General features: G+C 57.3%; 1 protein-coding gene across 3 annotated transcripts in view; it reads left to right on the top strand.

The window, feature by feature from the left end:
* The window catches only part of BCAS4 (breast carcinoma amplified sequence 4), a 55,602-nt gene that overhangs the window by 32,335 nt on the left and 9,062 nt on the right, over positions 1–14,205 (top strand). Inside the window, exon 5 of one of the 3 annotated variants that reach the window (XM_028125246.2) lies at positions 10,789–11,009. The exons of the other annotated variants lie outside the window; for them this stretch is intronic. Within the exon in view, the coding sequence (XP_027981047.1) occupies positions 10,789–10,914 (126 nt within the window). The 3' untranslated portion in view covers positions 10,915–11,009. Of the gene's footprint in view, positions 1–10,788; positions 11,010–14,205 lie in introns of those variants that run through there. 3 annotated transcript variants of the gene reach the window in all.

A 14,205-nucleotide genomic window follows, 5' to 3' on the forward strand; every position in this document is an offset into this window, starting at 1 on the left:
ACTTGGCCCTGCGCCCTCGCTGTGCCTAGTTCTGCCCCTGGGACCACTATCTGGGAGATGGGGGGTCTCCTAGAGTGCAGGGGTAGATTCCCCCAAAGCCAGGATTCCACACTGGCTCCAGCCAGTTCCTCTCGGTGAGTCCACAATAGGCCTTCCTCCCCTCCAACAGTGCGAAGCCCCCACCCCCAGCCCCAGATTCCATCTCCTGCCCTTACCCACCCTCTTCAGACTCCCTCCGAGGGTCCCCGAGGTCCCCATGGAGTGAAGGGTGGGGCAGGGGTTTCCGGGCTCCCTTGGCCCCGTGGGAATGCCGGCAAGGGGTCTTGTCCCTGTAGGGTGAGCTGTAGCGCTCCCCTGAGAGCCCACCACCCATCCCTGTGCCCCCGTGACCCTTCCACAGTCAGGGGAGGGCTGGGGGCCCCCTTGTGGGGCCCAGGAGGGAGGGCCCTCAGCTTTCACCCCTGGAGCTGGGCAGGGGCCTTTTGGGGTATGTTTTTCCCCCTTCCTGCTAGCCCATGAGCTGAAGCAGGAGTTCCTGGGGAGGGCGGGGGGTGGGGCACGGAGAGAAAACTGGTCCTTGTTTTTATTAACTTGGCCGGCCCCCCTTCCCTCCTTCCTGCCCTCCTCCTCCTCCCTCCTCCCTCACTTTGCAGAGGTGGTGGGAGGTCCAGGGAGGGTGCAGGGCAGCTGGGCCGGGGTCTCCCCGCACCCCAGGAACAGGGCCAGGAAGTAGTCCGTCCACCCCTGCGCCCAGCACCAGGGGCCCGGACCGGCGCCTGCCCATGTGGCGGTGCCGGTTGTGGCCTGAGCTGACCTCACAGGGCCTGGGGGTGCCAGCCCGAGGATATACGACCTCCTCACGAGCTCCCCTGAAACCCAGGCCTTTTCCTCTGATCTGAGCTGCCAGAGAAGCAGGCAGTCAGTCGGTCCACAGGCTGAGATGAGGGCTGGCCTGGTACCCCCCGGCCCTCTGTGCCCAGGTACAAGAATGTACGTGGTCCGTGCCATGAGTTTAATGCTGATGCATGTGTATTTATGGGACAGTGGTCTCTCTCTCCATGCTGTACCATGTAAAAGTTTCCCGTTATACTTTTATATTGCTTTTTACGGTGTTCCAAGATTTTTAACTTGAGGCTTTAAGCATTAGACTTCTCTCTCACTGTAGCTGGGCCCCGTCTCCGGCATGTTTTAGCTGTGTGTCCGTGGGCAGGTCCCTTAGCCTCTGTGGGCCTCACGCCGCTCAGCTGTTGGTTCACGGGCAGCAGCACGACCAGGGAAGCTCAGCTTGACGGGAAACGGGTTTGGGGTTTGATGCAAAGTGACGAGGAATAGTGGTGAGGAGAGATAGACTCCAGAACTCTCCGAAGGACGGTTCTGATGAGCTTCGGCAGATCCGAAAAGCCAGCTTTGCCTGGAAATGAACGGAGTGACCCAGGACAGACTGTCCATTCGTTCAGTGGTCCGCAGGTATCGTGGCGATGGTGACACAGAGCCAGCCCTGCGGCGGCACGCACCGTTCGCAGCTGGTCAACGCCCCAGACGGTGGGGGGAGGGCTGCCGCTTTTATCCCCTTTGCACAGGCGAGCAAACTAAGGCACAGAGAGGTTAAGTAACTTACCCAGGGTTACACAGCTGGGCATCAGGATATGAACCTGCTTTCTCAACTCTGTCCTCCATTGCCTTGGGAGAGAGCTGTGATCTCTTCCCCCAGGAAGCTTGTGTCTAGTGGAAGAATACAGGCAGTGACCAAATCCTAAGAAAATTCAGTACATAGTCATTTCAAAAGGGGACCCTGGCTTGCTCTGAGGGAGCCAAAGATGGCCTCTGAGGAAGGGCCCGGTTAGCTGGGGCCTGGATGATGAGGAAGTCAGTGTGAAGTTAGGATAAAGGGTGCACAGAGGCCCTGAGGGGGGATGGGGGACGGCACGCGCGGCGGAGCAATGACAGGATGTGCAGTGTGGCTTGGCCTAGTGAACAAAGGGGAGAGTTGGAGGACATGGGGTCACGGCCAGGTTAGGCAGGGTCTCGGGCCACACACAGGTGTTTAACACAATTTTGAGGGCAATGGGGAGCCATGGAAGGGTTCATAGCAGGGGAGTGACGTGGTAAGTCCGTTTCGCTTGGAGAACCGCCAGGCTCCTTCTCTTCCCTGAGCTTTGGCTGGCATCCAGGGTCGGCTGCGCCGTGTTGAGACCTGAACAGTGTCGTGTGAGAACCGAGTGGGGTGAGTGGTACCCTCCAAGCTCCCGGGTGCAGTTGGTAGGAGTGAGAGTCCTCAGCCTACAAATGTCCCATGCGGTGTGCCCTGAGCTCACTGGAATCCTCACCTCCCTGGGCCTTGTGGGGTTCCAGAGACCCCACCTGAGCAGGTGGCTGTCGGCCCGGGTCAACACAGAGGACCCCTCACACCTGGAGATCTTTCTAGGCGTGTGTGGAACTGGAAGTGTGAGCGGGAGCCACGGGGCCTTGGGCCTCGGAATGGCATGGTAGACCATGTCAGATGTCCCCTTGGCCCAGGCCCCGTCACAGCCCCGTGGCCAATCCCCCCCCGCCCCCCCCCCATGTCCTGCTGACCAGGCCTTCCTGCCTGCACCCATGCCCGGAGGCCAGAGCAGCTTCTCTAATTTGTTTGGTTTGTTTTCCCTCGAGCCAAAACTTCTTGTTCAGGAGGTGTCATTTTGATTAATTTTCTGGTGGATAAGAGTATGATGCTTTCCAAGGAAATCTCTTTGGCTAACGGCAAAACCACTCGGGGCCAAGTGGTGACACCCACACAGAGCCAGGCTGCCCGGGTGGACTGCAGCCCGGCCCGGCCCCCCGGCCTCCTCCTTGGCCGGCAAAGGCCCGTGGGCAGCCTGGCAGCGTGCAGGAGCGCGTCTGCCGCCGAGACACCGTGAGGACTAGTGGGACCTGTGGCGACTGCGGAGCCCACACCTCCTCAAAAGGGGGCAGATTGGGGCGCCTGGGTGGCTCAGTCGTTAAGTGTCTGCCTTCGGCTCAGGTCATGATCCCAGGGTCCTGGGATCAAGTCCCACATCGGGCTCCCTGCTCAGTGAGGAGCCTGCTTCTCCCTCTCCCTCTGCTGCTCCCCCTGCTTGTTCTCTCTCTCTCTCTCTCTCTCTCTCTCTCTCTCTCTCTCTCTCTCGCTCTCTGACAAATAAATAAAAATCTTAAAAAAAAAAAAAAGGTGGGGGGGGAACAGATTGTCCGGCAGCTCACCGGCATCCTCACTGGAAATGAGGTGGTGGCCAAGTATGACCCGATTTTCCTATTTTGGAGACAGAGCTGGACCTCGAGAGTCTTCTACGAACCTTCTGGTGTCCAAAAGTCAGCAATGAATGTTTCTAAATGGTAAGCGCTGTGGGAAAAATCTGTGGCCCCTGTGGCTTGTGTCTCGCATACTCCCCAGCTCTGGATTTTAGGCTGATGGCCCATACCTCCTCCGAGGTTTTTGGAGGCAGGGAAGAGTGAAGAGGCATCTTCTTTCTCCCTCTGCGCCGGCCGCAGTGGGGGCGCTTCAGCCCCTCGGTAGCAGCGTGACCACCGGCCTGTAGTTTTTGTGAGCATCTACTATGGCTCCAACGATTGCAGTTCTATCGAGCACATATACGAAGGGCTTTCTGTGCCCTGTCTCCGCTTCCCATAACAACCCCAGAGGGAGCTGTTGTTATCCCTGTTCACTGGGGAGGAACCTGAGGTTCAGAGGGGTCTATATACTTGCCCAGGGTCACCGGGCATAAGTGGCAAAGCCAGGGTTTGACCCAGCTTTGACCTTGTTCGGTGTGTCTGTTCCCTCCCTCTGCGCTCTTTCTAAGGCCCGGGACCACAGCCTCAGTGGTTGCAGTCGTACACGGGAGATCCTTAGGTCAAATCTGCCCTACCATCATATGTTCTTTGCCCAGCTTGGGGGTGTGTGTGTGTGTGTGTTTAATCTGAATGAGTTGCCAGCATTTAAAAACCGTATTTCACATAAGCATCTGTACTCGTCTTCTCTTAAAAAAACAGAGGTCTGGGCTCCTGAGCAGCATCCCTGTCGCGCCACCATCTGGCCCAAGTCGCCCATGCTGGGTACCTGCCTCTGGGCCTTTGAGGTTCCCACCCAGGTGGAGCACGTAGTAGGTGTTCAGTAAATATTAATCAGTGGATGCTCTTCAGGCTTCCATGGCCCTTGATGGCCTCCCCGGATTTCTCAGGAGGCGGTCTCCAGGCCGTGCAGAGCTGGGATGAGTGTCCTGGCCTGCCCCTCTCCCCTGCATCCTGGGGCCGCCTCTTGGGTTTTCCTGGAGGTAATGGAGGCTGTGGGCGGAGCAGCCCTGCCCAGGCTAGCCTCTAGGAGTCAGCAGTGCCAGGCTCAGTGTCTCCTCCCCTCCAGCTCCCTTGCTCTGTGCACCCCCAGCTCCCTCCCCACCCAGCCCAGCAGAGGAAAGGAGGAAGGGAGGGAGGGAGGGAGGGAGCCTCTGGCTGGCTGGGGACGCCTCCCCCTCCGTCTGCCCAATCCCCCTGGAGGGGTGACTCCCGGAAGGAGGCATGGCTTGGCTGGGGCTTTATCTAGCGGTGGAGGCCGAGCCAGGCACCAGCACAAAGAAGGCAGAGGAGACTCCAAGGCTCCTTCTCCCCGGCCCTGAACTGGCCTCTTCTCCTCTGTCCCATCATCCCTTGCGGTGGAAATGCAACATGAGCAGATGGCAAATATTAACGCAACAATGGAGGGCTGAGTGGCGCTTGGTCCCCAGCCCCCCTACTCACTAGCCACTCCCCCCTCCCCCCCCCACCAAACTGGCCCTCCGTGAGCTACATACTCACACGGTCATGGATCTATTTGACTCCAGATACTTGGTGGCATGTGTGCTGGGGAGGGACCGGGGCTCCTGGCAGGCTGGTTTGCGAACCAGATTCTTTTTTTTTTTTTTTTTTCTTTAAAGCATTGCATTCTTGTTGAGATTTTGAGGGTGACTGAGAAGAAAGTTCCTTTCAACAAGGATGGGTTTCTATTTCACGGGGGCTGCTCGTTGAAGCCCATGTGGGAGCATTCCAACTTCTCCCTGGGGGGTGGTGCGCGGTGCGCCCTCTCCAGCGCTGCAACCATCAGCTTTGGCGTCCACCATTGGCGTTGCTGTGCCCGCAGCATCCCTGGGGCTGGTGGACACCGTGCCCTTTGCACATGCTGGTCCCCTCCCTGCCTAGGATACCCTCCCTGCACCCTGCCTGGTGATGTTGATTCATTGCTGAAGGCCAAGTGGAATGTTACCACCTCTGGGAAGCTGCCCGTGTACCCCTGGGGCAGTATTCCTCTGGGCTCCCCATTTCCTGTCCATCCCCTGGTGTCCTAGCACCTCAGGTTGTCATCTGGATCTTCACCTGTTGTTCCCCCAGACTGAGTTTCTCAAGGGTGGGGACCGTCTTATCTTTGACTTAATGGTAAGCAGCCGGAGCGCTCCGGGCTCTTCTTTGGACCAGCGGGAGCCAGCCCTGTACCTGGGTTCGTCCTCATGCCCACCTGTTACACAAGTGCTGTTACCCTTTCCGCATACAGATGAGGAAACTGAGGCTCAGGAGAGTTAGAACATTTGGACTTCACCAGGGACTGGTTCCTTTGGTTCTAGAGCGCCATGTTCTTTATGCTCCAGGGGTCAAAACACTGGGGTCAGGTGGCCCTAAATGCGGCCCAGGGGCCGGGCAGGGACTGCGGACTGCAGAGGCAGGTGCCCTCAGCACCAGCCCGGAACTAAGGCTCTGAGTGGCCTGACGTTGGCCTTCTTTTAAAAAAAGAGAGGTTGGGAGTGCAGGTTTTTATGTGAAATCGATTGATTTTGAAAAGAAATCTGAGGCTCAAAGAAATCTCAAGAGACCTGTTGGCTCCCAGGCCTCCTACGGAGCCTGGCCAGGTGTGGGGTCAATGCCTGGTTACTGAGGGAGTGGGAGTGTCCCCCTCAGGGTCACCCTTCATAGATTCTGCTCTCCCTGTTCCCATGTTATAATGCACTGCTCCCCCCCACAAGTGTATACCAAACTCCTGTGGTACTGGGAGCGGGGGTAGCTGAAAGCATGGTTCAGCCCAGGGTTCCACAACCTCGGCACTACTGACACTTGGGGCCAGATCGTTCTCTGCTGCGGGGCTGTCCTGCACATCGTATGATGTTAGCAGCGTTCCTGGTCTCTCTGCCCAACAGATGCCTCCATTTATGACCATCATAAAAGTCCAGAAATTGCAAAAGTCCCTGGAGGCAAAATTGCCCTGGGTTAGGAATCGCTGACCGAGATGAATGACGGTTCTCAGAACCGGACGGTGGTATGTGGGGCTCATCATCGTCCCCTCTTTGCTTTCTTGTGTTTCCGGTAAATATGGAAAATTTCCAAAATAAGGAGTTTATTTTTTTAAGGATTATTTATTTATTTGAGATAGAGCAAGAGAGGGCACAAGAGCATGAGCTGGGGGGAGGGGCAGAGGCAGAGGGAGAAGCCGACTCCCCGCTGAGCAGGGAGCCTAATTCCCAGGACCCTGGGATCATGACCAGAGCTGAAGGCAGATGCTTAACCAACTGAGCCACCCTGGCGCCCCCCAAAATAGGAGTTTAAAAACATGAAAGCACGGGTTCTAGAGCCCAACAGCCCTGGGTTTGTGCCTTGGCAGAGTTGCTCACCAGCCCTGTGGCCTTGGAACAGGGTCTCACCTTTCCCCTCTATGAAATGGGAGAGCAGTGCTCAAACCTCATGGAATCGGGTTGAGGGTTTCAGCATGCAGGATTCCCTCTTTACTTGGCAAACTCCTGTCGGGCACATGCTCAGACGTGAACACTGTTTGGGTGCTGAGGCCCATAAATCACTAGGTGGGGGAGCCAGGTGAGGACGTCCTGCATGGCAGGCGCTGTGCTGGGTGCCCCGGACTGAACTCGGGCCTCAGTTCCTGCTTGCTGTAGTGAGATGGGCAGCCATCACTGGCCCATTTTGTAGAAGGTCAACCGAGGCAGGGAGAGGTAGAGCTGCTTGCCTGCAATCAGCCAGAGGAGGGAAGAGAAGCAGCCCAGATGCCCCCAGCTGCCTGGCTCCAGAGCATCTGCAGGGTTGCACACTGCCTCTGGGGACCGGGATTCGTGTGTGCAGCACTCAGCACGGGGCCGGCACCCCGCACCTGCTCTGAGTGTAGGCTGCTAGGATCCGTTTTGTAAAAACTTCCTTTTGAGCGACTGGGGGTTCCACCTGCACCCCCAAGAGCTGGTACAGAGCTGCCGCCCATCCCACCAGTGGGAGTTGAATGGGGCAGCCCCCTCTTCCCCGAGCCACTGTCGCCCCTGGGCCGGACTCCCCCTTGCTCATGCCAGGACTGTGGCTCACCGCCTGGCCGAGGACTTGTCCCAGGTGAGGCTGGGTCATTGGGGGACAGGCACCAGGGGCATCTGGGGTCCGCCTCTGAGTCCCCACCGCTGTCAACACATTGGGGGCCAAGCTGGCCACCACGTGGGGAGGTCAGCCCCTGTCAGGCTTTGTGTCCATCTGGATCCCCATCTCTGAAGCGTTCATCTGCCCGTCTAATGCCTCTCTCCATGTGTCTCTGGGCTTCTGTCTCCTTGTGTCTCCTTGTGTCACACACACCACACAAAGCCTCACTGTGCCCCCCGGCCCCCCTCCCTCTCCCTCCCCTCAGGGGTCTCACCAGGACCCCTCCCTCCTCAGATAGAGGGGTGGAGTGGAGGGGCCCCCAGGTCTGAATCTGGTCCTACGTGCACTGGCTGGGCTGCGCCGTGCACACCCACCGCCCCTCTCAGAGCTCTGGTATCCTTGGGGACGTGGGAGCCACTAGTAATACCAGCTGTGAACTGAGCACCAAAGGGTGACGGAATGATGAAACCAGGTTCCCGCCTAGGCTCAGGTCTCCCCAGGAAGTAACGCTCCCGGACAGGTGCTATTAGCAGCTGAATCTGAAGAGGGTTGCATGCCTCCGACGCATGACAGAGAAGGAGAGAGAGGTCAGGGCAGTGGCTGCCAAGGGAGAGGGAGGACTGGCTTGGCATCACGGAGGGTGGCCAGCTGCCATCGGCCGTCCTGGTTCTGAGGGATGTGACGCGTGCAGGTGAGCCCTTCGTCAGCGCAGGTACTTGCGTGATGCCTGAAGCTGGGGTTGGGGCTTCTGGAGGAAGTGCGATCCCTGTGATGCCTGAGGAGCCTGGGAAGCTCTTGAACTTGGCTCTGTTCATGGTCAGCTTTCTTCTGGGAAAATAAACCACGTCTCATTAAGCAGTAAATTCGTCCAGGTGCCTGTTCTGGCTGATACCATCACACCTGGTCTTGTTGCCAGACCTAAAGTCGAGGCCAAATTTCCCGTTACTTGGAGAGTCCTAATAATTAACCTGGGAACCTCAGTCAGAAGGGGGTAATGCTGCCTTTTAAATGTAGTGAGGAGCCGGAGCAGGGAGGGGCTGTTTCCAGGCCTGGATGTTGCTGAGCACTGGTGGGGAGGTGCCCACTGGGGCCTGGGTTGGGGGTCTCAGCACTGTGGCCCCGGCACCCCCTCTTCCCCTCCTGTGACTGGCAGCTCTTAGCTGGCTTGGACCTGGCTCCAGAGGCCTCAGGCGATACCCCGAGGAGTGTGGTGGGAGGCAGGGGAAGGGTGGGCAGGAGTGGCTCAGATGGCATCAGTCATTGGTTTGAGAGCAATGGGAATCCACAGGCCAGGGGCTGCGCCTGGGGCTGGCTGCCAGTGTGTTTGTGCCTAGTGCGGCCTCCTGTAACTCGTCACTGATCAGCAGGTGTTTATTGAGTATCTACTGCGAGCTGGCTGCCTTGATTGATAGATGAGCCATGCCTTTTAGTGGCTGGGGGATGTCCCCACACTTACAAGTTTTGAGGCCCCTTGTTATTAAAAATGAAAGCAGTACCAGCACGGGCTCCCACAACTGTGGTTTAGTTTAAATGTTCATGTTTTGAAACTGAATGCATTTAACACTAAAAACGCAATGTTATAAAATTGTACGCTCGGGCTCTTTCTGAGCTACTGATGGTATTTAAAAAGAATATGAATTCAGGGGGCCATAATAGTAATGAAATAGTCGGCAACATCGGGCACTTAGTGCTTCCTAAGCACTTTGCAGTTCTATGGGCATAACACCCTGCAAAGTAGAAACTACTATTAGCCCTGTTACCAGGTGAGGAAACAGAGGCACAGAGAGGGTAAGTAACTTGGCCAAGATCGCACAGCTAGGCAGGGGGACCACTGCTGTCCGAGGGATGTGGGAGTGGGAAGTTTCCTGTGCTGGATGAAGGGACCAGCTCTCAGCACTGGCGGCTCCATGTGGGGCTTTGGAGAGCGTGTCAGAGCAAATCCAAGGCCCTCTGTGACCCCCGGCCCCCCACGACTCCCGCCTTCACGCACATCCTCATTCCCCGAGCAGTGAGCCTCTTTGGAGGAAATAGGCACATTAGATAGGAAGCCCCTTAGACTTGGCCCCTAGATCCTCAGGAGGCCCCAGAAAGTGAGCTCAGCCTCCACCCAAACCCTGTGTCTGGTTTTCTTGAAAGACTGTTGGGGTGTGTGGGGTTGGGGGTGTGGGCACGTGGCTGGCCTGCAGGGTATTCTCTGTGCCCTGGGCTTTTGCTCCTGGAGCTGGCCCCGCCCACCCCACCCCCCTGTGCTGAGGCACACAGTGGCCTCTTCCCCCCCCCCCCCCCCCCCCCCCGCATTCCCCTGTAAGTCCTCCTGGGCTGCTCCAGACCCCAGCCCTTCACCCCCTCCTTCCCCAGCCCCTGGGCCAGACTTAACTCCTTTGATGCCAAATTTCCACGGACCTCCCCTTTGTTCTTCTGTTCATTCATACATTCGTTTCTTTATTCGTTCATTCAGCACATACTTAGCCACCCACCTGTATGAGCTGTTCGGTCTTTCAGATCCTCAGAACCCAAGGAGGACAGAAACTATTCCTGCCCTCCCGCAGCTTGACAGTCTGGTGCCCCAGGGGACAGAGAAAAGCAAAGAAGAAGCATGCAGGGAGTTGGGTGAGGGCAGGAGGTGGTCAGGGAAGGCCTCCCTGAGAAGGGGATGCACTGAAAGAGGTGGGGAAGGGGGTGTGCAGGTGTCTTGGGCAGCTGCGGGAGCAGTGAGACCTGAGCAGGCAGCCCTCGGGAGCGGGAGGGGAAGGTGGAGGGAGCGGAGGGAAGCAGACCTGGGCCCAGGGCTGGGACTCAGGTCTACAGGATTCAAGATGGCCTGCGTCTGGCCTGTAGGTCCAAGTGGAAGCTAGGAGTTCTGAGCCGCTGGGATGGTCCAGGGAGAGTTGCTGATGGCCTGGACCAGGGTGGAGCAGTGTGGGGCTGTGGACACAGGGTCCATTCTGTGTGTGGGGGGGGGCGGGGAGCACGGTGTTTAATTGAAATTCCTTATGGAGAAAATTGTAGATTCACACACAGTTAAGAAATAATACAGAGAAATCCCTTGTACAGTTGGCCCATTTTCCCCCAGTGGTAACATTTTGCAAAACTGTAGTACAGTATCCTGGCCAGGTATTAACATTGAAACAGTTGGTTCTCTACGGTTGTATGGGTTCTGTAAGAGCTAAACATCTCCAACATTCCAGGGATCTCTGGCTATCCTTTCATGACCACCTTCACCCCTGCTCCATCCCCGGCAGCCACTAATCTGCCCTCCGTTTCTCAAATTTTGCTATTTCAAAAATGTTCTATAAATGGAATCCTACACTGGGTAACCTTTCAGGATTGGCTTTTCTCACTCAGCATCATTCCCTGGAGATTCATCCAAGTTGCCATGTGACTCAAGAGTCGGTGTGCTTGTGTTTGCAGGTGGAGCCCCAGTTGGAGATGCGAGTATGGGGTTCAGGTGTGGAGGTGTCCAGCATGGAGCCAGTGGCTTTGGCCCCGAGGCTGAATGAGGCCACCCAGGGAGGCAGAGGGGCACCAGGTCGATGACTGAGTGCAAGTTGATTCAGCGTTGAAGTGCACCAGGCACAGGAATATGGCCAGCCCTGGACAGACAGACAGACAGACGAGGTCCCGGCAGGTGGGGTGGGGCTGCCCCCGGGCTGGGTGTCTGGGGTGGGTGTGAGAGGGGGAGCGCGTTCAGGATCTTTCCATCCCCCTACCCTTCTCTCTTTGCTGGGCCCCACTGGCTGGGCTCCGAGATGCAGGGTTCAGACCAGGGTTTTCAGGAGTCCTGAGCCACATGGGAAAAGAGCAAAGTGCCTCTAAGATGAGATGGAGTCCCTTCCACAAAGACTAACCTGTCTTCTGAGACGGCCTCTGTCCTTTGGGAATATTATTTCTTTGACAAAGGGGTGGGGCCGGCAGGTGGGGGCAGGTGGGGGCAGGTGGGGGCAGGTGGGGGCAGGTGGGGGCTGATGGGGGCTGGTGGGGGCTGGCGGTTGGCCAGTGTTTTCTCATGGCCCCTGGCTCAGTGACCTGGCTGGGGTCTGGAGAGGTCCTGAATGCCCTCCTGTCCCCACCTCCTCCCCTCCGGGTCCTTGTCCCCAACCTGCCCCAGTCACCCCTTTCCTGGCCCCCATCCTTCCCTCTCCTCTTCTGTCTGCCTGCTGTCATCCCTCTCTCTCCATTTCTCCCACTTCCCCTCCTGCCTTCCGTCTATTTCTGCTTTTTTTCAGTCTCCCCTATCTTGTTTCCTCAACTTCTCCCTCTTTCTCGGGTGTGTCTCTGTCCCCCCTCCGGCTCTCCCTCTTTGTCTGTGTCTCTTTCCCTGTCTCCAGTTACCTCCTGCTCTGCCCATCTCGAGCCCACTTTCTTTTTCTCACTCTCAGATATTATTTTCCAGACCTTGAAAATCATCCCTTGTCACTCTCAGGGGGCCCAGTGGATAAAATGTCTTGATCAGACCGGGACAGCATGGGGGGCAAGCTCCTGGAAAAGGGCTTCCCAAGGCGAGTGCCGGGGCTTCGGGGATGGCATCGATGCAGTGGCCGCAGCCCAGGCCGCCTGCTCGGAGGAGGCAAGCCCGGCCGAGGTTTGTAAGCCCAGACGGGAGCTCTGAGGGCAGCTGGGTCTGAAGAAAGGGTGGATTGAGAGGAGGCTCCCAAGGCTGCCTGGACGCCCGGGACAGGCGACAGTCTGTCGCGACTCTGAGGCAGGCTCCGTCAGCTCTCGGGAGATGGCTGCTCAGCCCGGGGGCAAGAGTCTTTCTCCACGCTGGGCAGGGACATGGGGCCGGCATGGAGGCGGCTTCTCAACAGCTGCTGGTTCTGGTGGACGCCTCTGTTCTTGCCCTAATGGCTTGTTTATTTGATGGAGAACCACTACCCACGTTAGGGACCCTGACAGAATGGTTGATCGAGTCTGTGTTTGCTTTCTGCTTCCCAGAACTAATTGGTGCTATTTTCAACATTCTTTTGTGGAGCCAACCACCTTTGAGGCCGGCCAACAAAACCTCCAAGGATTCTATTGATAACCAGCATCAGAGCGAGAACTGTACGGCTCGCACATGACAGTAGCCGGCTGGGGACCTTGGCCAACTGTTGATAGAGGCCACAGACACTCGTCTGGAGGTGGACCACCGCTGGCTGGACTCTGGGCATAAGCGTGCCTCCTGTCGGGCCGCGGAGAATCTGACAAGGCGGTTGCTGAACTGAGCAGACCCCTGGGAGGGGGTGGCTGGTTTGATGCTCTGGGCTGGGAAAGAAACTCCCTTTCCTTGCTCTGTGCCGAGAGTGGGTCAGTCCTGGCTCCACCCACATCCATCCACCGATGGCCCCCCTCTAATTCACCACTGCTCCGGTGACTACCCTTTGCCCTGTGATGTTTCCTCGGCCAAGGGTGCTGGCCCCACGCTCCCCATGGAGCCACCCGTGAGCGACCCTTCTGAGGCGTGAACACCTACCCTGGGAGCCCAGAGACCCGAGGACAGGCTGCAGAATTCGCAGGTCCCCTTTGTTAGAGCTTATTAAGAATTCCCAGGTAGTGACAGCAGAGCACTGAGGGAGAGCAGGGCCCGGGTGACTGCCCGGGGAGGGGGGCACACCGATGCGGCCGGCCCTGTCTGTCACCTGCAAGTGTCACACCCTGACTGAGGTCCTGAGCCTGCTGAGTCTCAGTCCCCATATCTGTGTAGTGGGATTTACAGTTAGAACCTCTGCACGGGGTCGTCGTGAGCCGTGATTTTAAGTAACGTAAGGTTTAGCAGCTGTTATTGTCACGACGTGGGTGTTACTATTCAGTAGCTCTTATATGTGTCGTTGGCCCAGGGCTTTGCAGATGCTGCTGTGGGCGCACTTTATTTATTTATTTTTCAATGACGTTTCTCTTTTGGATGATTATAGATTTGCAGAAAGCTCATAAAGGCAATACAGAGTTCTGGTCGGCCCCTTAATCACTTTCCTTCACTGTCATCTTCCAGCACGAAGGCACCGTCCTCAACACCAACACACCGTCCTATTCACTCAACTTCTGGCCTGGCTTGGATTTCACCAGAATTTTCGTAGACAACCGTTTTCCGCCCCAGGCTCCCCTCCAGGCCAGCACATTGCTTTGAGTCTGTTTTATTTTTAAGGACCTGGTGTCTCCAGTAGTGGGGCACGGACCTGGCAGGGCAGGGATGCCAGCCTCGAGACACCTGGAGACTCCAGAACGGGGCCCCTTCAGGTGTCCCCATCTGGAGATGATGCTTGTCACCACTGTCCTCGGGCTTCTGAGCCCTGACTTGGCAAGAGGCCGGCCCTTCCTGCTCTGCCTCAGGTGTTGAGCACATTCAAGTTCATTCACTTCTCGCCTGAGTCTCGCCTCCCTGGGGCTGTGGCCCTGAAGACTGACACAGGTCCCATCCCCGTGGAGCTCAGCCTGGTGGGGAGACTGAGGAAAGAGGTAGGCAGGATACGCTCCTTCGTGGTGCAGTGGGGGAGGGAGGGTGACCGGTGAAATGGGGGGTCCCCTTAGGAGGGTCAGAAGGAAGACACCAGCATGAGAAGACCCTAGGGGCAAAGCCTTGAGGGGGACGAGCAGGTGCAAGGGTCCGAGTCAAGACGGACCCTGGGGAAGTCCAGGAACAGATTTCCAGGCTGGAGGGTTATGAGTGCTGGGAGGTGACAGACTGAGTTTAGAGTCAGGCTGGATCATAGGGTTCTGGGGTCACAAACCCCTGCTCTATGGGCCAGGCAGGTGGCTGAGGTGAGAGCACGGGTCCCCTCCGAAAGGGGCTGGCAGAGCTCAGCACCAGCTTGTCATCACCACTCTGTGCACCAGAGCTCCGGATTTTTTAAA

This window comes from Eumetopias jubatus, unplaced genomic scaffold, assembly GCF_037043125.1.
Source record: "Eumetopias jubatus isolate StellerSeaLion01/CBP00866 unplaced genomic scaffold, mEumJub1_p1.0 scaffold_9, whole genome shotgun sequence".
Taxonomy (NCBI): Eukaryota; Metazoa; Chordata; class Mammalia; order Carnivora; family Otariidae; genus Eumetopias; species Eumetopias jubatus.